Source organism: Misgurnus anguillicaudatus, chromosome 17 (genome assembly GCF_027580225.2).
Source record: "Misgurnus anguillicaudatus chromosome 17, ASM2758022v2, whole genome shotgun sequence".
In the NCBI taxonomy this organism is placed as follows: domain Eukaryota; kingdom Metazoa; phylum Chordata; class Actinopteri; order Cypriniformes; family Cobitidae; genus Misgurnus; species Misgurnus anguillicaudatus.
Window position 1 is genome coordinate 17,461,655 of NC_073353.2, and position 23,782 is coordinate 17,485,436.

The 23,782-nt window shown below is 38.9% G+C and overlaps 1 protein-coding gene across 3 annotated transcripts in view; it reads left to right on the forward strand.

Annotated features, from left to right (window-relative positions):
* The window catches only part of thsd7ba (thrombospondin, type I, domain containing 7Ba), a 346,688-nt gene that overhangs the window by 197,424 nt on the left and 125,482 nt on the right, over nt 1-23,782 (forward strand). For all 3 annotated transcript variants that reach the window (XM_055214506.2, XM_055214508.2, XM_055214507.2), the window contains 5 exons: nt 276-1,122; nt 6,672-6,920; nt 10,206-10,375; nt 13,135-13,290; nt 17,677-17,874. In XM_055214506.2, the coding sequence (XP_055070481.2) occupies nt 276-1,122; nt 6,672-6,920; nt 10,206-10,375; nt 13,135-13,290; nt 17,677-17,874 (1,620 nt within the window). The remainder of the gene's footprint in view (nt 1-275; nt 1,123-6,671; nt 6,921-10,205; nt 10,376-13,134; nt 13,291-17,676; nt 17,875-23,782) is intronic.

The window sequence follows — 23,782 nt, forward strand, 5'->3', positions numbered from 1 at the left end:
TATATCCCCCTGAAGCCGTTTGGATTACTTTTGAGAAGGATGAATGCAAATGTGTTGGACTTGAAGGAGGTGGAGTCCATAACTTTATATTTTATAAACGGAAAGATCTCTGACATTTTCTAAAATAACAAAAAAGTGTTTGTCTGAAAAATGATGGACATATCCATCTTGGATGGCTTGAGTGTGAGTTAATCATGGGTTTAATATCATTTTTGGCCAAACTATCCTTTTAAGGTTCAAGGGCTAATGTTTGTTTTTCCACTTCTCACTTCCAGGTCAGTGGGGCAGGTGTATGGGAGAGGAATGTGGAACAGGTGGACTTCAGTCCAGGACGGTGTGGTGCATCCACACTGAGGGCTGGAACACACATCACTCCAACTGCCGACACACAGACAAACCTGAGAGCCAGAAGCCTTGCTTTAAAGTGTGTGAGTGGCATCAAGACCTCTTTGAATGGGATGTTTCAGAATGGGGGCCGTGCGTTCTAGCCCCCTTCCAGTCGAACGAGCTCAGGCTTCGGACTTTAGAGTGTATCACGGCCCAGCACGGCATTCAGAGACGGAAGGTGCATTGTGTGCGCACCTCAAACCGAACGGCTGTCACAGAACGAATATGCGATTTCTTCTCCCCTCGACCGGCCCTAGAGCAGGCCTGCTTGATCCCGTGTCCACACGACTGTGTCGTGTCCGAATTTTCCCCCTGGTCTGGATGTAGCAGGACATGTGGCTCGGGTCTCCAGCATCGGATCCGGCACGTGCTGGCGGCACCGATGTACGGAGGGGCAAACTGCCCCAATCTCACCCAAACAAGGACTTGTGCAAACTTGTCACCGTGTCCAATTGGGGACAGCGAGCATGAGTATAGCCTTAAAGTCGGTGCCTGGAGTGAATGCAGGCAGGTGCAACATAAGGGTCTTTGGATGGGTGGTAGAACAATGCTGGACTTTAGCACAGGAGACACAGAGAGGAACACAGTAAAACGTCATATCCAGAGCTCCCAGCATCATCATCACCATCTCCACCACCATCATCACCACAGCTTAAAAGGCTTGGATGTTGAGATCGGCTACCAGACGCGGCAGGTTCGTTGTGTACGCAGCGATGGGAAGAACGCCATGCTGAGGTAAGCAGAGGCGCATCAGGCGTTACCCTTGAATTTTTTAATAATCTGTGTACAAGCAATGTGTGCCTGGGAGACAAAACCCTGCGAGAACATAAACCCTTTTAAAGTTTAAATCCCAGATTACGCTCTTGAAAGCAAGGTACTGCTGCTTTCCGTGTGAAAGAAATCACTGTGCAGTAGGATTTCTGAGTAGGCCTAGTTAAATCGGCCTCCATTAATCTCCTTCACGCTGCCGAAGTGTACAAGGTGAGTGGAGATGCATGCCAGGTTGCAGCATGGGAGAGCTGCCCCTCTGAGCAGAACAGACTACAGTGTGATGGAAAGGATTGAGTTTACTCTGTTTCGCCTATCTCTGGATCTATTGCGTGAGTTTGGAGAGGCGGTCAATCACTGGTAGGGGGGCATTCTAGCTTTGAACTCAATCTGAGGTTGAGGTAGCCCTCAGGGCCTTTTTACACCTGGTCACTTCATGTGTTTTCTCTGATCGGACAGCTGTCCAATTTATTAAAACCGTTCCATTTACATTCGGTCACATAAATGCGTCTTGGCTGAACGGATATCAATCCGATCTTCTATTCCTGCGCAAAATGCAAATGCACGATTCATTACTCCGCCTTAAAAAACTTAAGATGAAGCTTATACAATAAAAGGCAGCACTTACTACTGTATATGTTGGGCAGAGGCTGGAGCGCGCAGTGCAGAGCAGCAGGAGATTGAGACGACGATGCTTTACAGGTCCATGACAGAGGGATAAGCGCTTAACAAAATGCTTTCTCAAAGTTTTATTTCTTTGTTTAATATTAATCGAGTTTGTAATTGGACTATTTTATTGATTCTAGAAACAATCCCATTTTTTTTTTTTTGCTTTTCTCCTGGCTAACGTGCGAGTGCCGTGCTTACATTTGGGAGGAGTAAAGCACTAACATATGTGGTTTCATCAACCAGATGTATTTACACATGTCCAGTTTGTCTGAAATATGTCCCAGAAACCCTCCTGATAAATTTAAATCCGGATTTAAATCCGTCTCAAAAACGTTGCGGGGGTTATTTATACTTGGTCTTTTTACGATCGGATAGATATCCTATCAGAGACAACGCACACGCGTGACCAGGTGTAAAAGGCTGTTAGATGCTGCTCGTCTTTCTCTCACAAAGAGTATGGATTTCTCGCAAACTGAAGATAATGAAAGTTGTAACTAAGGCGGCCTTTGAACATGAGGCCTCCTTTGCAAAATATTGATTTGCAGACAGGTGCCAATGATAAAGGTTTAAAGTCTCATGTAGACTTTTATGTCTGCGTTTTGCCTTTTATGGTGTTGTTTAGTGGCACTTGTGATGTGTGCCAATATGTTTTGAGCCAGTAAGAAGGGGCTAAAGAGGACTCACCCTTAAGAAAATTAACCATCATTTTTACAGTAAAAAAAACAAGGTTACTGAGGTAAAAACATGGTTTTGCTAATAGCAATCCATACACAAACAAAACATGAATACTAAACTTTTACCACAAAAAAAAACTAGAGCTGTCAATAGATTAAAATATTTAATCTAGATCAATTGCATGATTTCATGAGTTAACTTGCGATTAATCACAAATTAATCTCACATTTTTATTTGTTCTAAATTTATCCTAATTTAACACTTTTCAAGATTTTAATGCTCTAATCAACATGGATTTGGACAAATATATGCTATATGCAAATGTACTGTATGTTTACAACAGCCTGTTTACATTTTCAACAGAACCATCAGACATAGTTTTATATATGATTTTCGACCTTGTTCTTTCTCCATTTCTGTTTGCTGCAGCCTCATTTGTGAGCTGTGCTGGCAAATTTAGTTGGGATGAGCAAATTTTCAAAAATTAAATATTTATATTTTAACATTCTCTATTAAAAAACTTCAAAACAATGCATGATTTGTTGGAATCTGAAAAAACATGACAGAACTATACCTGTTGACGCACAGCAAAAAGAATATCAATAAATGTTAAATATATGTTTTTCTTTTATTGTTTAATTTTGACATTGAGACAGAATGCTTTACTATTGCAAGGGTTTAATGTAATGTTACACAACAGACACTTTTCCAAACATTCACTTCACTTCAGATTATAGGTCCTACCTGTGTGAATTCTTGTCAAAACAGATATTTTTAAAACTGTAATTTTGTGTAGATGTCTATATACAGTATATCGGGCTGGCGCGTTTATGTGCATACACTTAGGCATAGATATATATACTAGATGTCGCCTTGGGGTTCTAAAGCCGCCTTTCCACTGCACCCGGCATACGGAAACGACAGTCGGAGTTCTCCCCCTAGTGGCAGTCGTAATGAAGTTTCAGTTTAATCGTATATGGGAGAGAAGCTCATTCCAGCGCAAGAGGCTTCATTCTAATATGTTTACCATGATGAAATAAATAAATGAACGCAAATGAATGAAACAATAAACAGCTATGCATATATGACAAAGATTGCAAATATTTTTTTGGAGAGAACATAATAAAGACAAGATTAAAATAATAACGTACACAAATTAAATTAATAATGTATTACTTATCAGTAATCAAAAGTGTTTTTTTAAGGATTCAAGTGTTACTAATAAAGTTAAACCAAAAAGATTAAAAATTTTCACCTCACACACAGTTTGTGATTGGAATACAATGAAAATCATAACTTCCGGTCGGTATATCGCATGCGGTTTAGTCGCACAAGTTCACATTTTTTAACGGATCCAACGCTCAAAACGGATCCGATATCTACGCATCCGCAGATGGTCGGCACCTCATGCAACCCCTTTGCGACTCTCCATAGGAAATGGATGACTTCCGGCATATCGGCCGTCGTTGTCGTGTGCAGTGGAAAGGCGGCTTAAGCATGACTCAAAACCGCCGCCATCTTGAAACAGGGGTCTTGTCGTAGCTAGGTAATGCTACTTTCTCCACCTGTACTTCGAATTCATGGACGATGCCTTACTTTTGTGCTGCGCGTATTGAGGTTAGGCCTACTAGCACTATGCATTATAGTTAGAAAAGGTAGATTTTCATCATTTCAAAACTTTATTTTTTTCTGACCTCAATGCTAAATACATATCTGACTGTTGAAACGAACCAAAAGAAAACCAAGAAAATCGCATTCATGACAATTAATTGTGATTTTATTTCCATTAAACCATTGCCTACAATGACGCTGATGCAGGGTTCCCCTGTTTCAAGATGGCGGCTCTATTTGACGCATTTGGTTCAATGAACTGCCGTAGCCAAGGCAACATCTGGTGTACATATCAATGAGCGTTAGGAAGATCGCTTTTGAGTCTTGTCACTCTTAAGGGCTCGTTATAGTTGTGCGTAGGTCCTACAGCGTAGGTTCCCCGTCTGTTTTCATTTATACTTTTGCGTCGTCATCCGCGTCGACATGCAAACACACGCGCAGACCGCTGGTAGGCAGTAACCACGCACGTAACCACAGTAGCAGCGCAAACGTCAAAGAAGAAGCTTAGCAAGTTAACCCACAAACGAAGAAGAAACAGCAACTTGTTGTGTATAATTTGAGGAGACCAGCAATGATGGAAGTAAATAAACAGCGACTTTTGATGCAGTTTGAGTTAAATCACTCCTCAACTTGGCTCATCTTTGTTTTCACCGTCACAAACAGAAATACCTATGACGCAGGTTTTTTACCTGACTGGAGGTGTTCTGGTGGACCAATCACAGCGCTTGCGGTCCGCGTAGATCTGACGCACTGTTAAAATCTTTGCGAGGTGCTTGTCAGGCTACGCAGAGCTATGCACCGTAGCTACGGCGTAGAATCTACGCACGACTTTAAATCGGGCTTTAGTAACTCTTTTAACATCAATCAGGTCCCGAACTTTATATCTCCTTATAATTATTTTAACATTAAGCAAGTCCTGCAGTCTATTTTCTATAATTTCTGCATGCTTTAAAAACGAAACCAAAATACGAGCAAGTGAACGAAGACGCATCTTTGCTTTAGATTATGGATTTGGGACGGTACACCTCTCAGAAAACATACAGATAAAGATCATTTTAGATGTCTAATGACCATTTAGAGCATTGGATTCGCTAGACGAGAGCTTAATGTTCTTATTTTTATGAAAACCGCCGACTCATCTAGACAGCATGGGTAACATGCTGCGTCTCAATTCATCCAGCTGTGGGCTAGACCAAGGGTCAAACAGAAATTGTGTGTTGCCTTAATCGCGCGTTAATAAAATTAGTCCGGTTAAAATTAATTTGCGTTAATTTTGACAGCCCTAAAAAAACACATGGTTATTTTTGGTAAGGGCAACCAAACTCCCTTGATTAACACCATTGCAGGTATTCACAGGAATTGGTGTCATTTAGCATTGTGTCACAGGTGTGGTGTGAACTGATATGTGAATATTTCCCTAAACATAAAGCACCACCTCCTGATGTGTCATTTTAAACAGAGAATGTGTAACATGGATCATATTATGTCAGGTGAAAATATGCTTCTGCATTTTGACAAACAAATATCTTCATTCTCTTCCGTTAGTGGCATTGTCATCCGATGTTGGTTTCTGAAGACACAGGCTTAGAAAATTAGAGCTGATGTAGTGCAGCTTTGCATTCACGAGATGTTGGCTATGTCATCTGTGTTTATTTTCCCATTGTTTGACAAAGCTGCGTTTGACAGTACGATCCGACTGAATGACTGTATTCTGTCAGTATTATGTTTTATATATGAATCTGTGCTGGTTCAGCTGCTGAAACATCTTTTGTCAGATGCAAAGCAGATGTTCACGGTACATCTTTGTTTTCAAGAAGTGGGTTTCGCATTCTGCATTTGTTAAACACGAAATTCAAAGATCATCATTCACAGTTCAAAGTGGAGGAATATGTAGTGCAGAATGGCAACTGACAGGTTTACTGCAGGTGTAGCATAACAAGAAAGAGGCCGCTGTGTTATTTTAGAGTAAGCATTCACGCTAATTAACATATTCATTTGTGTATTCTATGTGCAGGCTTAATGAAATGTAGCGATTTGAATATTTCCCACCTGAGTTCAATTTCGGCAGTTTTTCCAATTATAGTCTAATTATCATTTAAAATGAAGCTACACAAACAGATTATGATATACACAAGTAATTGAATCGGGTGACTTATGCGGATGAATCAGTAATTGGGTAATCATTATTCGTCCTGCATTTATTCATATTTCGTATAGCGTGAAGCCATTGTATTGTAAAATACAAAGGTAAATAACTTATTTCAATATCTCTCATTTTAGATTCATTATACTGCCTGTCGCCTTGGTTTTCTTTGGGATCCCTTGAGCATTGCTGTATGTTAAAAATGAAACAAATGAACATTTCTTTTTGTTGTGTTTTCGCTTTTCTCAAAGATTACATTGATAATATTATGTATGCAAATCAAAATCAAAAATGGCTTTGTAGTTGTGAATTCCAATCTCCTTATTGAATAACAATGTGCTTAGGAATTATAAATTACGGTCTTATTATTTTGTGACTTCAGAATTCATTTTTAATTGATCTCTTTTCTTGTCCATAGTCTTTGCACCCTTGACAATGGCCCTGGCACATTCCAGTCATGTATTATGCCCAGAGACTGTGAGACTTCTGATTGGTCAGCTTGGAGTCCATGCTCAAAGACATGTAGAGCGTCAGATATGTCTCCCGGTTTTCGGGTCAGGAGCCGAAGCATAACGCAGACTCCCATTGGTCAAGGGAAAGAGTGTCCTATCCTTGAGGAAAAGGAGGCCTGCCACATCATTGGAGATTTGCTTCCGAACTGTCCTAGGTTTGTATTGACAGAACCATTAGTTTGCACCTCATAAACGCCTCTAATAATAATTAAAGAGATAGTTCAGTGTAAAATGAAAATGTTGCTGAACATTTACTCACCCTCAGGCCACCCAAGATATGGGTGACTTTTTGTCAATAGTAAAACGGTTAAGAAGATTTTTAGCTGAAACTGTGGCCCTTGGTGATTCATAAAATGGAAGTCCACAGGTGCCATCTTTCTAAGAGTCAAGAAACCAGATACAAGCTACACAAAATTAATACCCGTGGCTCCTGATGATACATTGAGGTCTTATGAAGTAAAACGATCCATCTGTGCAAGAAACTAAACGTTATTTACAACATTATAAACTGAAATCCATAGTCTCAGACAATCGGTCTGGAATGTATTCACGAGAGCACAAGCTTCTTGACAAGTAGTTCTTGGATTGTTTATTGCTGGATGGCAAACCACCACATAGTAAACTGTGGATCATTATGTGATGTAGTAATGCACTTGAGGGCTGGTTTGCCAACCAACAAACACCAAAGGTCATGTTGTGAACTAATATTTTCATGTTGTGAACTAATATTTGGGATATAACATGATTCGCACTGCTATTACTATGAAAAGGGAACAATGCAATGCTCAATGTGGCCGCTTTGGCAAAGGAAATCTCGCCTGCCAGTAAAAAGAACCAATCATAAGTCGATAAAGACTGACGAATATCTATGGGAGGAGCTCTATACAGTCTCACAAGGCTCTTGCCAACCTGGGTGCATGCACAATAGCTAAAACAACCTTGATAAAGGTGTTTTAGAGACTGTTTACACCTGGCATTAAGATGTTTTTAATCGATTGGATCACAAGTGGACGAGAGAAACACATTTTGTTTACACCTGGTATTTAGATTCATCTCTTTTTTTCATTTTCGACCGCTTCTGTCCTGATTACTTTTAAGGGATGGTGTGTGGAGACTGTGGCGAGTCTCTCTGCTTTAATTTAAACATGAGCGGGAGGAATGACGGGTTTAAATTGACGCGAACTAAAATGAAGTCAGAGTCATCATTTTGTACATTTATATGTAAGACCTTTTCTGATATTTTAGCGCAATTGATAAAATAAGCTTGTGCAACTTTCACACGATTGCAAAATGAAACCAATGAAAGACGCGGAGAGCAGCCGCTTCAGTTTTGTTAATAAAAGCCTAAAAAATGCGCTGTACACTAGAAGTAAAAAAAAAACTATGTAAAACATTGTGCTCAGTACCTCAGATTAGATAAATAGGCAGATAGGCGGTCTTCTGTGGCTGCTCGAACACATTTGACCACATGCACGTTTACACCACAAAAGCAATCCGATCGAAAGTGTTTTCGACTACCTCTGAATGTGGTCAAAACTTTTTACACCTGTCTTTAGCGTCATCCACTTGTGATCCGATTGACGAAAATGCATCTTAATACCAGGTGTACACAGTCCCTTGGTGGAATTTGAGCATAAAGGGCACATACACTCACCTAAAGGATTATTAGGAACACCATATGAATACTGTGTTTGACCCCCTTTCGCCTTCAGAACTACCTTAATTCATTGATTCAACAAGCTGCTGAAAGCATTCTTTAGAAATGTTGGCCCATATTGATAGGATAGCATCTTGCAGATGATGCAGATTTGTGGGATGCACATCCAGGGCACGAAGCTCCCGTTCCACCACATCCCAAATATACTCTATTGGGATGAGATCTGATGACTGTGGGGGGCATTTTAGTACAGTGAACTTATTGTCATGTTAAAGAAATCAATTTGAAATAATTCAAGCTTTGTGACATGGTGCATTATCCTACTGAAAGTAGCCATCAGAGGATGGGTACATGGTGGCCATAAAGGGATGGACATGGTCAGAAACAATGCTCAGGTAGGCTGTGGCATCTAAACAATGCCCAATTGGCACTAAGGGGCCTAAACGTGTGCCAAGAAAACATCCCCCACACAATTACACCACCAGCCTGCACAGCGGTAACAAGGCATGATGGATCCATGTTCTCATTCTGTTTACGCCAAATTCTGACTCTACCATCTTAATGTCTTAACAGAAATCGAGACTCATCAGACCAGGCACCATTTTTCCAGTCTTCAATTGTCCAATTTTGTTGAGCTCGTGCAAATTGTAGCCTTTTTTCCTATTTTTAGTGGAAATGAGTGGTACCCGGTGGGGTCTTCTGCTGTTGTAGCCCATCCACCTCAAGGTTGTGTGTGTTGTGACTTCACAAATGCTTTGCTGCATACCTCAGTTGTAACGAGTGGTTTTTTTCAGTCAAAGTTGCTCTTCTATCAGCTTGAAGCAGTCGGCCCATTCTCCTCTGACCTCTAGCATCAACAATGCATTTTCGCCTACAGGACTGCCGCATACTGGATGTTTTTCCCTTTTCACACCATTCTTTGTAAACCCTAGAAATGATTGTGCGTGAAAATCCCAGTAACTGAGCAGATTGTGAAATACTCAGACTGGCCCGTCTGGCACCAACAACCATGCACAAAATTGCTTAAATCCCCTTTCTTTCCCATTCTGACATTCAGTTTGGAGTTCAGGAGATTGTCTTGTCCAGGATCACACCTCTAAATGCATTGAAGCAACTGCCATTTGATTGGTTGATTAGATAATTGCATTAATGAGAAATTGAACAGGTGTTACTAATAATCCTTTACTGCCCGGATGCATCACACATATATGGCCACCTAGTGGCACAGCTCCCATAAAAGAACATAGTTTCGACTTAAAGTCTTCTTTACTCTTCAACTAAAGAAAGAATCATTTAAATGTTGTCCTTAAGGTGGGTAATTTACCACCATTTTTTATTTTACTGTAACTGTCTCTTTAACGCTAAAAAAAAAATGCCTGTAAAATATTAAACAGTGTGGGCTTTTTAGTACTAAACAATATTTCAAGTGTTGAAATCAAGTATTTATTTACTGAATCTCTGTTGCGTCCAAGCGTTTAAAAGATTCTAAGAAGCTAATTAATGAGATTATGTGTTTGATCAATTGCAGCAAGCTGTTATTTCATTAAAAGCCCTGCTTTATGCATCATAACACTTTTACCAAGTCAATGCATTTTCATTAGTAGATAGTTTCCTACCGGAAAACAGGAACCTAAGCCTATTAGTATCTTTCAGCTACAGCTCGCTGTGTCCATTTATCCAACTCAGCTTCTAAGAGGAGCCCAGCAGGATCTAAAATGACACAATTGGGGTCCAAACAAAGGAAGTGCGTTTTACCACAGCGGGTGTGTGCTTTGTTCTGCAGGTATATTTGGAAAAGCACGGACTGGGGAGACTGTCACGTTGCACCGCTCCTCAGCCAACAGGACAGAAGGCTTAACAATGTTAGCGTTCTCTGCGGTGGAGGGATTCAGACCAGACAGCTGTACTGTGTACAGGTTCCAGATCACTCCACCCCAAAACACAGAAAAGAGGGTATGGTGCTTTAAGTATCTAATGGTGCTTTTTCATTGCATAGTACAGCCTGGTATGACTCGGTACAGCTCATTTTTGGGTGGGGTTTCCACTATGTACAGTACCCATTACCAGATACTTTTTATTACCATGTCGATTAAGGTTCCAAGCGAGCCGTATCGATACTAAACATGACTTGTAACACTGTAGATCACTGATTGGTCAGAGAGAATCGTCACTATCAGCGTCATTGTTAAATGCACACGTAGCATCAAGATCATCATTCCATTAATATGCTCCTTTGCCCCTGTGTTGTGCATTTGTTTGTTTTGTGTTAACAGTGATGTCACAGCAGTACAGTAGAGGTGGTGCAACTAAAATGATATGGGGGCGTGTTTAAACGTGGCTGAAAACGCCAGTCGGACACCAACTGTGGGCGCTTACCAGCGTTTATTTACCTATGTGCTTTGGTTGCTATGTTTTTATCAGCCGTTAAAGGAACAGTATGTAAGAAATTTATATTATAAAATGGCCCTAATATGTCACTAGACATTAAGAAATCATTTTCATTTCAAATATCACTGACAAATGTGGTCTGACCAGGATTTTGTCATTTAAAAAGTGGAGTTGCAGCCCTTAACTGATGTTTATGTTGTCATGTTGCGTATTGGCCACCAGTTGTGTGATTGCAGTACCAGTTTTAGCCACAATCCTAAATACTGTTCCTTTAAATGATGAACCATTTTGTTGGTTTGGTATTTCTCCCACGCCTCCTCCACTGTCATGAAAAGTGACATTGATGGGCAAAGTTGAACATTTCTCAACTCTGGGCTCAGTGCTGGGAGTGGACAAAACACGCCAGCTGCTGGCATTTTTTTAAAGCGATGTGCTTCCATTGAAAACAATTGAAAATATTATATTATCGGTAAAGATCCATTTTGCTTTACATTTTTTATTTGGGAGGTTTTGCTGTCGCTGGAGGAAGCCAGTGTTGTCCACCGACCGGAGTAACATTAAATGACATATGACATTTAATTTATATGACAGAGACACGCATCTGTATCTAAAATAAAATGGACAGGAGATCAAGTGATTGACGTTTGGACTTCTTATTAAATTTACATGACGTTTACATTAGGCATTAAGCAGACGCTTTCATATACAGATTTAAAAAGTGAGTAAGGAAAGCGTGAAAATGTGTCATAAGTAGGCTATAATAATGTATAATATAATCTATCTATATAATAATAATATAGATCATGTATAATAATATATATTACAGAAAATATGATAAATATAAAATATAATCATGTAAATTTTATATATCAACATCATTATAAACATTTTAATTATAGCCTAGTATTTGATCATAGTGTACATGATTATTGCGTATGAGTGGTTTTAGTTTTTTTTTTTTTTTGCGTACATTTAGAAGAAATTTTTATACAAAAGTTTTTGTTGAATCATAATTTGTTCGTGAAAACATCCGTACGCATATCTCACGCACAAATGTGTACGTACACATGCTTAATGAATGAGACCCATTGTTTTGCGTACTAAAATAAAACCTAATCCCTCAACCAGTTCAGTATGTTTTGTACCGTACACCTCATATTTGAATGCTTTAGTCACAACTATAGGGTCTTTAAAAGCAAATACATCACTTGTGGCTGTACATGCTACTATAAATAATGACTATGCAATATGATTAAGAGCTAAGCTATGCACAATGATTTCTTTTGAATTTTTAATTTATAGATCATTGGCTTAGTTATCAAAAGTTATTTATTATAATCATGTCTATGTGATGCATGAGTGAATAAGTACTGTATTCCTAAATGTAGTTGGTTTGTCCTTATTCTAGTCAGTGCATTTAATTGGTGTCGATTGGTGATTTTGAATCTTAAATAATTTACTGAAGATTGTAGTGGCTTATACACGGTGTTTATATCTTTCTTAAGCCCAACCATGACAAAATTGACATTATTTTATAAAATCTTTTTTTTTTTTGTAACCTGTGTCTTTTCAACCCATGAGTAACCCTGTCTGTTTAAAGCCTGTTGTAAGATAGGGCTAATCAAAGTCACCTTGTTTTGAAATTAATTTTCAGGAGCTTCAGCCAATGAATGCTGTGTTTGGATAGATTTTAAACAGATTGAGTTAGGAATGGCATACAGATGAAGGTGGCTCCGTTCAGTCAATTTTGTTTGGGAAAAAAGATCAATGAAAATCAACAGTGGTGTTTGCTTTTCACCTGATCTCGAGAACTGACACTATGAATTATAACACAGAGAGCCAATGTTTTGTTGATGCTTTTAGTGACTGCACTCTCATCGAAGTGAATGCGTACAAAGAAATGAAATTACACTCTTCGAACGGATGTGTTAAAAACAACACACCACTAAATGCCTTGACCCAAAATCCACACATCTGTGTTATTATTAAAACAACACATTTTGTGTTACTTTTAACACAAAATGACACATAATGTGTTAAAAGCATTACACAAAAAAAATTGTAAAAATGAACACATCCTTTCTTAGAGTGTATAAACGTATTGCTGTTCATCAATAATACTTTAAAACTATTTAAAGTAGCCTACTTTATTTGACAAAAGATTGAGAATTGGTCGTTGCAGGAAAGGTAAAAAAATATATCTACTCATTTAACAAATTTTTTAAACTTTTGACCAAATTTGATTTAAATTCAGTAGAAATTGTTCTCCTCTGTATCACTAAACACTAAAGTAATCACGTCTTTATCTTTCTCTCATTTTGCAGTATCTCGGCCGGTCAGTGGGAATCTGTGTTCAGGTGATTTACCCTCTGCGGTGCAGCCCTGCTCCAAACCGTGCCCACAACAATGCCTGCTTTCATCCTGGTCCTCTTGGGGTGCCTGTCTCCACGACAACTGCATGGAGACCCAAGGACGAAAGGGTAGGATAATACAAATTAGATATTAAGGAAATCATATAGGTTTTCCTTTCATTGGGATTGTCTTATTGGTTAACCTGTTAATCCCCGCTTTTGACCCCCCCACGAAAAAAATGTCATAGCCATTGGGGGCATTTTCACTGGGTGCAGTACATAGTACCTGATACTTATTTGAGTACCACCTCGGTTGGGGTACCAAACGACCCGAGCTGATACCAAAACGTGACGCGAAAACACTGCAGATCACTGACTCCATTTTAGCAATGAAAAACATCCACAGGTTGAGAATTAGGAACACTATAACAGTTTTTTTCCAGACTTGCAGTTTGTGGGGGCACATTCGCGACGCACATGCTTAAATGCAACTTAAATGAGGCTCAGCGAAGCGCGTCGACTAACGCCACAGGTGTTTGTACAGAAACTGTCATGTGAGACAGAGGTACTGACAAATGCGATGTGCAACCATCTTTTTGTGGTGGCCAATTTTAAATTTGTGGTGGACTGATAAATAAATAAATGTATGGGAATGTACAAGGACAGTCTCACTTGTATGATGTCACAGCAGTAGGCAGCGCAAATATAACGACATGCCTATAATCCCGCCCACTCTGAAGTGTTACTAAACTCGATGGAAAAGATAACCAAGCCAAAGTGAGGTAAGCAGACCCGACCTGACCCAAACCAAACCGTGGGGAACTATGCAATGGAAAAGTGCCAATAATGAAAATAGTTGAGGTTAAATTATACATTTTTAATATCTCCACAAAACATATCTGAAATATTTTTATGAAAAACTAACTGAATTTTATTCAGTGTTTTCGTCCCTCCTTTCTTTGATCAAAAGTCTCAATTCACTTTCTTTGTCTCAAATGCCATTAATACAAAAAGGGATAGTCCAAAAAATGTAATTCTGTCATCATTTACTCTCTTGTTCTTACAAACCTGTATACATTTCTTTGTTCTGATAAACCCGAAGGAAGATTTTTTGAGAAATGTTCGTAACCAAACTGATCGTGAGCCCCATTCACTTCCATAGTATTATTTTTTCTTACTGTGAAAGTGAATGGCGCTCACGAACGGTTTGTTAATAAAACATTAGAGTAAAGAAATGTATAAAGGTTTGTAACATCATAAAAGTAAATGATGAAAGAGTTTACATTTTTGGGTGAACTATCACTTTAAAAATGCACCTTACTAGAAAAGAGTATTTTTACCTTTCTAGCATGTTACCTGATACCTGATTTGATCTTGATATTGGTTGATCTATAGCCCTAGAGCATCCATAAAGTAAATAGAAAAATGAACATCTGTACTACACATGCAAACGCAGATTTTATCTGCGCCTCGTGGGTTTTGTTGTTTTATTAACTTTGCTAGTGCATTACAAATCTCCAATAGCCCACAGTCAGATTTTTGTCCTTATTGTGTGATCTTCAATGGGTGAATGTGAGAGCATGTGAGACAGGAATGAAGCGAACACCGGGTTGGTAATGATTGTAAATGGCAAATTCTATCCAGCATTAATGTGAGTTGGGAGCATTGAAGTGGGACTGATAAGGTTCTGAAGTATTAGATGTGAACTGCAGCCCACAGGTCTTTCCCATGAATAAATCCGATAGCTCCTGTGAACCTTTCAATTATTAATATCCACAGAGATGGGTCTCCACCAAATTGTTTTTCACAGTTTGGAGGAAGGATTGGGCATCCAGGCATTCCTTTCGATTGATCTATAGGCAGGGCTGCAGGCATTGGCACTATGTGTACATACTGTACTGGATGTCCTCTGTTGTGCTGCTCTTGTGACTGGTTGTTGTAATTTGCTCTTTTGGTGTCATGGGATTATGCCTTTGTCATTAAGGATGATGAATGCTGCTGTTTGAGGCTTAGACATCTGGGCACCGTCAGTTCATGTACTGTCAGTGAACACAACCTTTCTATTCTGAATTTAATCAGTTAATATTATAAGAAAGCACTAATGAGAAGACATTGTATTATGTTACATCACCTCAACCATGGTGTAAAAATAGGGTCAGCTAAACAAAACAATTCAGGATGTAATACACTGGCAGCATTCGAAAACTTAAGCAGCTGACTTATGAGCCAGTGACTTAGGCGGCATGGAAAACCCATTCAAACAATAATTTCTTACTAGAAATGCAATCAAAATGTGTAAAAATGGAAAATATAACCTTATTTACACTTAATTTGTGCTCCAGATGCTTTTTTGGCCACCATTTTTTTTACTTGACCAGGCTTGACTAATCATATTACTGTAGCTGTCTTTATAATATCACAATTATTATTTATATAACAGTTTAAATGGTTTTTAACACAAAGTATGAATGTATGGTATATATTTCAGGAAAGGGGTCCCTCGCTAAAGGTTCATTATTTGTGGGGGGGTCCCTGCTATCATAAAGTTTGAAAACCTCTGTCCTAGCTATCACTGTTGTGATAGCCTTTTAAAAAAGTATAGCTTTGGACCTAAAGGGCCTTATCATACACCCAGTGCAATGCATCACAAAGCGTAATGCAACACTCTAAAAATGGCTGGGTTATTTTTGACCCATAATGGGTAAATATTGGACAGAACACGTGCTGGGTTAAAAATTGACCCAATGCTGGGTTATTTTAACCCAACTGCTGGGTTATTATACCCCATGGTTGCATAACAACAACCCAACATTTGGTAATTTTTGGCCCAGCAAGGGGTAATTTTTAACCCAGCATGTGTTCTGTCCAATATTTACCCATTAAGGGTCAAAAATAACCCAGCCATTTTTAGAGTGAAGTGTTTATTGCTATTTTTAGCAGGCACTGTTGTTATTTTCACGTTCAGCTTTTTAGAGTTTTTTTACTTTTATTTGCTTATAGACAAAGATAAATTCCCAAATATCTGCAATGCCTTTGATTATTTTATCAACATCTCTGATGATATACACACACTCACACACGCACGCACACACATAGACAAGAAGTGCCAAATCATATGCATATTCCACATTTTATCATAAGTGTTTTAATGCAGTGACTTTCTTGGTCTTGACTTGGTCTCGGCCTGTCTTGGTCTTGGTCTTGACTTGGTCTCGACCCTTTAAAGTCTTGGTCTTGTCTCGGTCTCGTCCTGTTTTGGTCTTGGTCATGCCTTGGTCTCGGTTTAGGTGGTCTTGACTACAACACTAGGGTACAGCATCAGTGACAGATGGGGTGCATATTTTGACAGTTTTTTCTAACAGTGAAGGATGTTGTGACATATTGAATAGTCAATCAATTGTTCTGGTTATTTTTAAAACCAGCATTTTTGTCAAATCAACACATATTTTTATGGTACTTATGTCAATTTTTTTAAGCCAAAAGTTAAATTAGTAGGTTGAATTGACTTGCAAAACCAAGTTGTTTTATTAGTTGCATTTTTTTTACAGTGCATATGGTATACATATACTGTACATCTGGATTTACAGTATAATCCATGTCTATTTATTTATTTTGATGTTTTGGAATTAAATAAAGCAAGCAAAATCAATGTTTTAATTATGTGTTTGATATTTATATATCTGTCATCATACTACACTAATGTCTTTGAGAGTTTGCGCAGCTTTTGTGTCAATGCAGTGTTGAGAGCTGTGGGCTGTTTTGATTATTTCAAAGGCTCACATTTTCTGGCTTGGCTCGCGCTATAATTTCCCGGGATTGTTGAGTCAAGCCTCCCCGCGGGGGTGTGAAAGAACCAAGCCCCACCTTCTGCTTGCACATACTCAAGAGGAAAGCTCTGGCCAGTTATCAAACCATCATAGATGGGAAACACAATCAGATGGTATGCAGACACAGAGTCCTACCCTCATGTTTAAAGATCGTCCAGTTTGCTGCAGTTTGATCAATTATGCTTGGATTCATGCCTGATTCATCATTTTTTTCTCATTTATGTACTGTGTTGTAATGCATTTTAATACCGTCCAGATCTGGCTCCGGGAACGTTGGCCAGCTTATGAATTAGTTATTAAAGATGGCCTACATATTTCTTTCTAAAACACTTACATTTAAAGAATTAACATCTTTTAAAGAGCAAGACGCACTGCTTTATCTTTTAATGCAATGTTTTGCCTTCAACCTTTCACATATTTTTTCAATCACAATTTGCTTCTCGGTTCGCAGTCATAGCTCATAGCCTCACAAATGACCAAATGAAAAGTGTATTCAGGCGAATTACGACCGATGCAGGAGAAAGAATTCATTCAGTAACAAAAACTGTGACAGAAAGTCATTTCAAACTGTTTTTTACCCCGGGCATGTTTAGCCACCTCTAGGATTTCAGCCCAGAACTCCCTGACCAGAAACTGGCACTCATTTTGCCTCACAATGCCCTTAATCCACCCGTCTCTCTATTCATAGGCTACAGGCAGAGGAGGAGAGAAGTGCTGGAGGACGGATCTGGAACAGAAAACTGTGCCCACCTTTTGGAGTCGATGCCCTGCGAGGATCCGATGTGCTTTCTGTGGCAGGTGCAGTTAAAGAGCGCTTGCGTACCTGGCAATGGAAACTGTGGAAATGGAAGCAGGACTCAAATTGTTGCTTGCGTCAACTCGCAAGGTATATAATATAACATGCCAAACACAACAAGATATAATTGCAACATTAACACTCAATGCAATGATGATAGGGTGCTGAAAATGCTTGACAGAGTGTTGCTATGTGGTTGCTAAGGTGATCTGAAAAGTAGAAGCATTGCTATGCAGTTGCGATGTTGGGAGTGAAGTTTGTGGTTGCTGGGGCACTAATACCTGTATGTAGTTGCTAAGGTGGTATGAGAGGTTGTTAGTACTGTTTATTACACAACTCATTGGAATGCTTGATTCTGATTGGTCAGTAGCGACATTTGCAGGTTTGTTATTGATTGATATTCAATCAGTGGGATTTTTTCAGGTACTTTATTGTTCACAAAATAAATATTTAAGTCCGATCACTTTGAGGCAGTGGCAGCCGGTGACTTTTTTCGAGGGCGCTCGATGCGAAGTTCGTCACAACATGTATGTAGCCCATCATGTGTGTGGTTCCTTTTCTCAAAATATGTGTTCTGTGCGTCGAGCGAACCTATGTGCATCACGTGTCTTGTCAAAATAAGTGCCTGATGCAGATGCATCTGAAGGGTTTATGATAAAAAAGACACTCGCGTTGGCCAGATACTTGCATAATCTCATGCGTAATCAGAGTTTACTGTTAAGAAAGTGTCTTGCGTGAACATGAGCGTCTCTTTTATCATAAACGGTTTTGTCGCGTGTGCAACAGGTGCTTATTTTGACAAAACACGTGATGCACATGGTTCACATGACGCAACAAACACATATTTTGAAAACGCAAGCAACACACATGACACTCTCTAGGGATGTAACGATTAAATTGCGTTTCCCATTAAAATTGGGTATGAATTCGATTTTAAATCGCAAGGCTGCGATTCTTTGTTTCATGCACAGCTTGTGCATGTACTACAGTGTTTTGGTCAGTAGGAAGTCCTTATCAATCTAAAATCATTATGAGTCGGAGTCGTTTATAATGTGCATTTTAAAAAGCAACAATCGTTAAATAAAAATCATTCAAAATATTATCTGTCGAGTTCATAGCTGCCTCAAGGTTTTCTCACGCTCCTCTTTTGTCATTCACTTGGATTCGAGGCGCGCACACTCACAGAGCGATAGTTAGAAAAACTTTCGGATCGGAATCGGCCAATTTGCTTGTTAAGAAAATCAATATAAAAATCGGCCATGAAAAATCAAGATCGTGCATCTCTATTTATTATCATGAAAATACCTGAAACAATTTGAAGAACAGCGGTATAAATATTCCTGTAGACATTTCCTGGGATAGCGTTTGCAATGCTACTTCTTCTGTGGCACAAAGGGAGTTTCTGCATGATAGCGCCCCCTGGCGTTCGGATGTGCCGGGATTTCACCGTAATTCATTCAAATTCATTTATTGGCATTTGCTCGGTTAATCGTTACACCCCTAAAACTCCGAACACATATCAGCCGCCACTGCTTTGAGATGTCTTTATGTTCATAGCTGAAACAATATTATGTGCTGAAAAGTCTTAGAGGAATGTCCAAATGTTCGTCAAATGTTCACAATGCATTTACAGTACTGTAAAGTTGTTTGAGATGATCAATAATTAAAGACCCACGTGACTGCACGTCCCATTTTAATTCTGGACATTGTGTGTTTCTGTAAGGGAACTATTAGTCAGAGAGATATCAAATAAAGAAAAGTGTCCACGAAAGAGCAGCCAGATGCATCCCCCTGTGTCATTTCACTGTCACACTCTTTTAGCGGTGCATTAAACTAGATATTTGGCTGAAGAGCTATCTGGGAGCTTTTCTTTTAGCAATGTGCTTCGGAGATCAGCTGGCATGACCTGCTTAACCTGTAGCTCTGTAATTTATTAGAGATGCTGTAAAGATGAGGAAACCTGCGTTGGCTTTCATGAAACCTTAATAGGCCATCTTTTCAACCCGCAAAACTAATTGCGCTTTCAATTTTTATGCATGTTTCATTGTGCCGTAATAGATTTTGAATGGATATATTAAGAAGCTCTTACAGAATTCATTCCAGTTTAATAATAAATTATTCTTCATGGTAACCGGCACACATAGTAAAACAGGAAAGAGTTTAAACCAGATATTTTTTATGGTCAGCTGTTTTCTGTGGTAATGCCAATTGAAACAACATGTGATTGTAAGCTTGTTATCTTGAATGTCAATTTTTTCATCCTCCATTGCACATTAATTAATTTGCTAACTGATTTAATCTGATATAATCAGGTGTTTTTGGGATGAGAAATAGCGGCTTGTTATTTTGCCATTTGTTTTTCATTTATTTGAATCTAGTTCACGATGAAGGGACTCTTCCGTGTTATCACACGAATTTGGTTTGATCTCATTTTCGGAAGAGCAACGCTCTCATTTGAATACATCGCTGCTGTGTGAAATTTAATTACCCGGTATTTATAGGTAAAACAAATTTGTGTAGCAAAGAAGCGAGTAATGATAGTTAACAGCATCCAAATGACTCTTGATTTTGATAATTATGTTGATGAGAAGTCTGGTTCAATTAGGCGTAAAGTGACTCAGTCGCTCTATTGTTTAACCTTTCAGCCCATATCTAAGGAGGAGACTTGCAGAATAATAAAGCATTTTTGACCGCACGCTATTTTCAATGCAGCCTGCCAGACTTCCTTTTGCTGGAGTTAATTGGGCTCTGGAGGACAAAAGCTCCGTTCCTACTTTATTTTCCCACGAATGAACATATCGATGCATGAATATCAGGGATCTGTTCCATTCTGGCCATGAAATGGAGCATTTTTGTCAACCCTGATGTTTAACGTGCTCCGGTTTGCAGTTAAAACACATTGTGTAGTGATCTATTATACCATATTTCTGTATTCAAGGACAGAGCTGAACTCTTTTCAAAACCTGGCAATGCCTGTCGTATGCTTCAAACTCTGATTGAAATCCAACTGCTGCCTCGACTGTTTTAGTCCTTAAGTTTAAATTCTCATGCTGCCAGATATTTGACCCTTTGCATATGACGCATGGTTCACAACGCAGCTTATTTTTCCCAACAACTGCATCCAAGAACGAGGGGACATCTGACCAATGTGTAAAGTGACCAGCATCTGTACATTTATGGTGGACCATCAAGGCCCCCTTCTGGCCTTGGCCCTGTCCCAAATGGCACACTTCGGCTTGTGGACTTTCTCATAGTCCACACTTTGATGACATCATGTAGTGCAGAACTTAGGGACCTTTGACGCGAGTGAACGAGAGCGCACCGGATTTGTATTTTGAGACAGACTCAAGTGTCACACCGGAAATAGGAAGAGAAGTTGCCAATCAGTGTGAATTCCTCACATCCGTTGTCTGATTGCTCTTTCGCAAGGACTTCTGGGTTGGTAAAATGCGAGAAACCTGCAGCAGTGCGGGCTTTGCCCAAGACTGCATCAAGGGTGAAAGGGGGCACTGATGACCACACTTCGGAGCGTAAAATGACTGATAGGACACCCTATGGACTCGTAGACTAAGCGAGTATGTGCAATTTAAGGCCACAAGTTCGAAAGTCCACATGAAGTGCGCCATTTGGGACAGGGCCTATCAGAATCACTGACATATGTTTTAATATATTTTTCCATTAATGTGTATACATTTATTGCCAATAGTGTTTTCCCTTCATTTCATACATTTTGTTATGATTCCAGTAGTGTATTTTTATGTTGGAGCTTTTATTCAATAATATGTCAGCCATTATGTATTGCTTTCAGAATTATCAGTGCTGGTGCCTGTAGCTTGAAATGAATGGCAATGAAGCTGTTGCTTTAACCAATCAGATTTTAAATATCGTTAACATTTTCGCATCCTTTGATTGAATGGTCAAAAAGTATACTAGCAATGTCCATTTTATTAAACATTAAGATATACACTACCAGCCAAAAGTATCTGATATTATGACAGTGTAAATATAAATGGTGTTTGACACGAGACACCTGTGATCTCAGGCAGCAATCTAAAGTTATAAGTATAAGGCATTTTCCACAAGACACCCACGATCGCGGATAGGTATTTGACGTTATAACCATGTGAATGAAGGATATTTGACATATGTGGGATGCAACAATTTGTGATACTGCATTCTTATATAATATTGATTGTTTATATAGCTGGCATCATAATGATGGTATGAAGAGGTGGACATTCCTAAAGGTCTTAATGGTGACATATCATAAAAATCTGACTTTTTCCATGTTTAAGTGCTATAATTGGGTCCCCAGTGCTTCTATTAACCTAGAAAATGTGAAAAATAACAACCCAGTAACTTAGTTTTGGTAAACCATTATCTGCAAGCATGTAAAAAAATAGATTATTGAAATTTGGCTCCCCTTGTGATGTCAGAAGGGGATAATACCACCCCTTAAACTGCACTATCCAACCACAGCACTGCCATTTAGTGCAGATATCTGCTCATTTGCATCTAAAAGGACACACCCAAAAACGGCACATTTTTGCTCACACCTACAAAGGATAATAAATTAGCTATGAGCTAGAACTTCACATACGTACTCTGGGTACACCAAAGATTTATTTTACATTTTTAAAAGTCTTGTGAAATGTCTCATTTAATGTAAAACATAGCTCACCACTGGTAAAATTAAATTTTGACATAATCTTCTGAGAAAAAAATACTTATAAAGGATTTATTGTTTACTTTCAATGTCTAAAATTCTTAAATATTTAAAAGCTACAAAACTATAAATCCTTCAAGCTTCAGCAAATCCTCCTGGTCTAAAGACTAAGTTGTGTTTATGCCTAACCAATAAAAACCTCTGCAAAGCCAGCCAATCAGAATATATCTTAGCATTTTTGACAATATTCTGACTATTTAGTATCCAATAAGTGTCACCTGATCAGTGAATAATCAATCGTTGGGCATTACCACTGAACCCTTGAGAAAGATCCCAGGTTGCTCTACTCACTGTCAAAAATAAAGGTAAGGCTGTCACTGGGGAAGTACTCTTTTTAGGTACAAATATGTATCTTTCAACTGCCAATATGTACCTTTGAAGTACTAATATGCACTCTTTGGGTACAAATGTATACCTTTTTGAAAGGGTACTGTCCCAGTTAGGCTATCCCAGTTCTGAGTGCTCTCAGAATAAAACGTACAAAAGCGGTCACTTGTGCGTACACCTTTGTATCTAAAGGATGCATATTAGTAACTCTAAAGTACATATTGGTGCCTCCAAGATACATAAATGGTACATATCAGGACCTTTTTAAAGGATACCGACACAGTGACAACTTTTGTACCTTTATTTCTGACAGTGTACAATACTGTAAGTGTATGTAAGCTGATTTGATAAAAGTTAAATTAGTAATAAGTCTGTACAGCCAGATCAGTTCAAGACAGTTGACATGTGTTCTTAATGGACCAAAAGATTTAACATGATAACAGCAACAGTCACGCAGTTATTTACAAAATAGCATTTGCTGACACAATGCTATGGATTAACACAATGGAAAGAATGAACATCCTAAATCTGGTCGATCTCATCGAAGCACAGCAGTTTTTATACTCCAGGGAACAGAATGAAAAGACAGCGCTTTTATAATGGCTTTGTGAAGCTCTCTGTCAAAGTCAAAGAATGCCCCATTTCAGTGAAACTAAAACAATGCCCCAGCTTCTTGTCTTGCAATAACTTCTCTGTGTGAACTTCTCCAAGTGTCCAAACCTTTGGTTCTCCAGCAGCTAACCAATGCTGCGGGCAGTCTAATAAGGGCTGTTGTCAGTGAGGATCTCTGAATATCATTCCAGGTGTTTCTGCTTGCCAGATTCCCTTAGGAGTTCAACTTTGTCTGGCAAATGAGGAGTGACAGATTCCATCTCTGTACTCTGTAGCAATTCCACATTTCCTTAAAGGAATTCAAATAGACCACCAATCCCATCCGGGAAACCG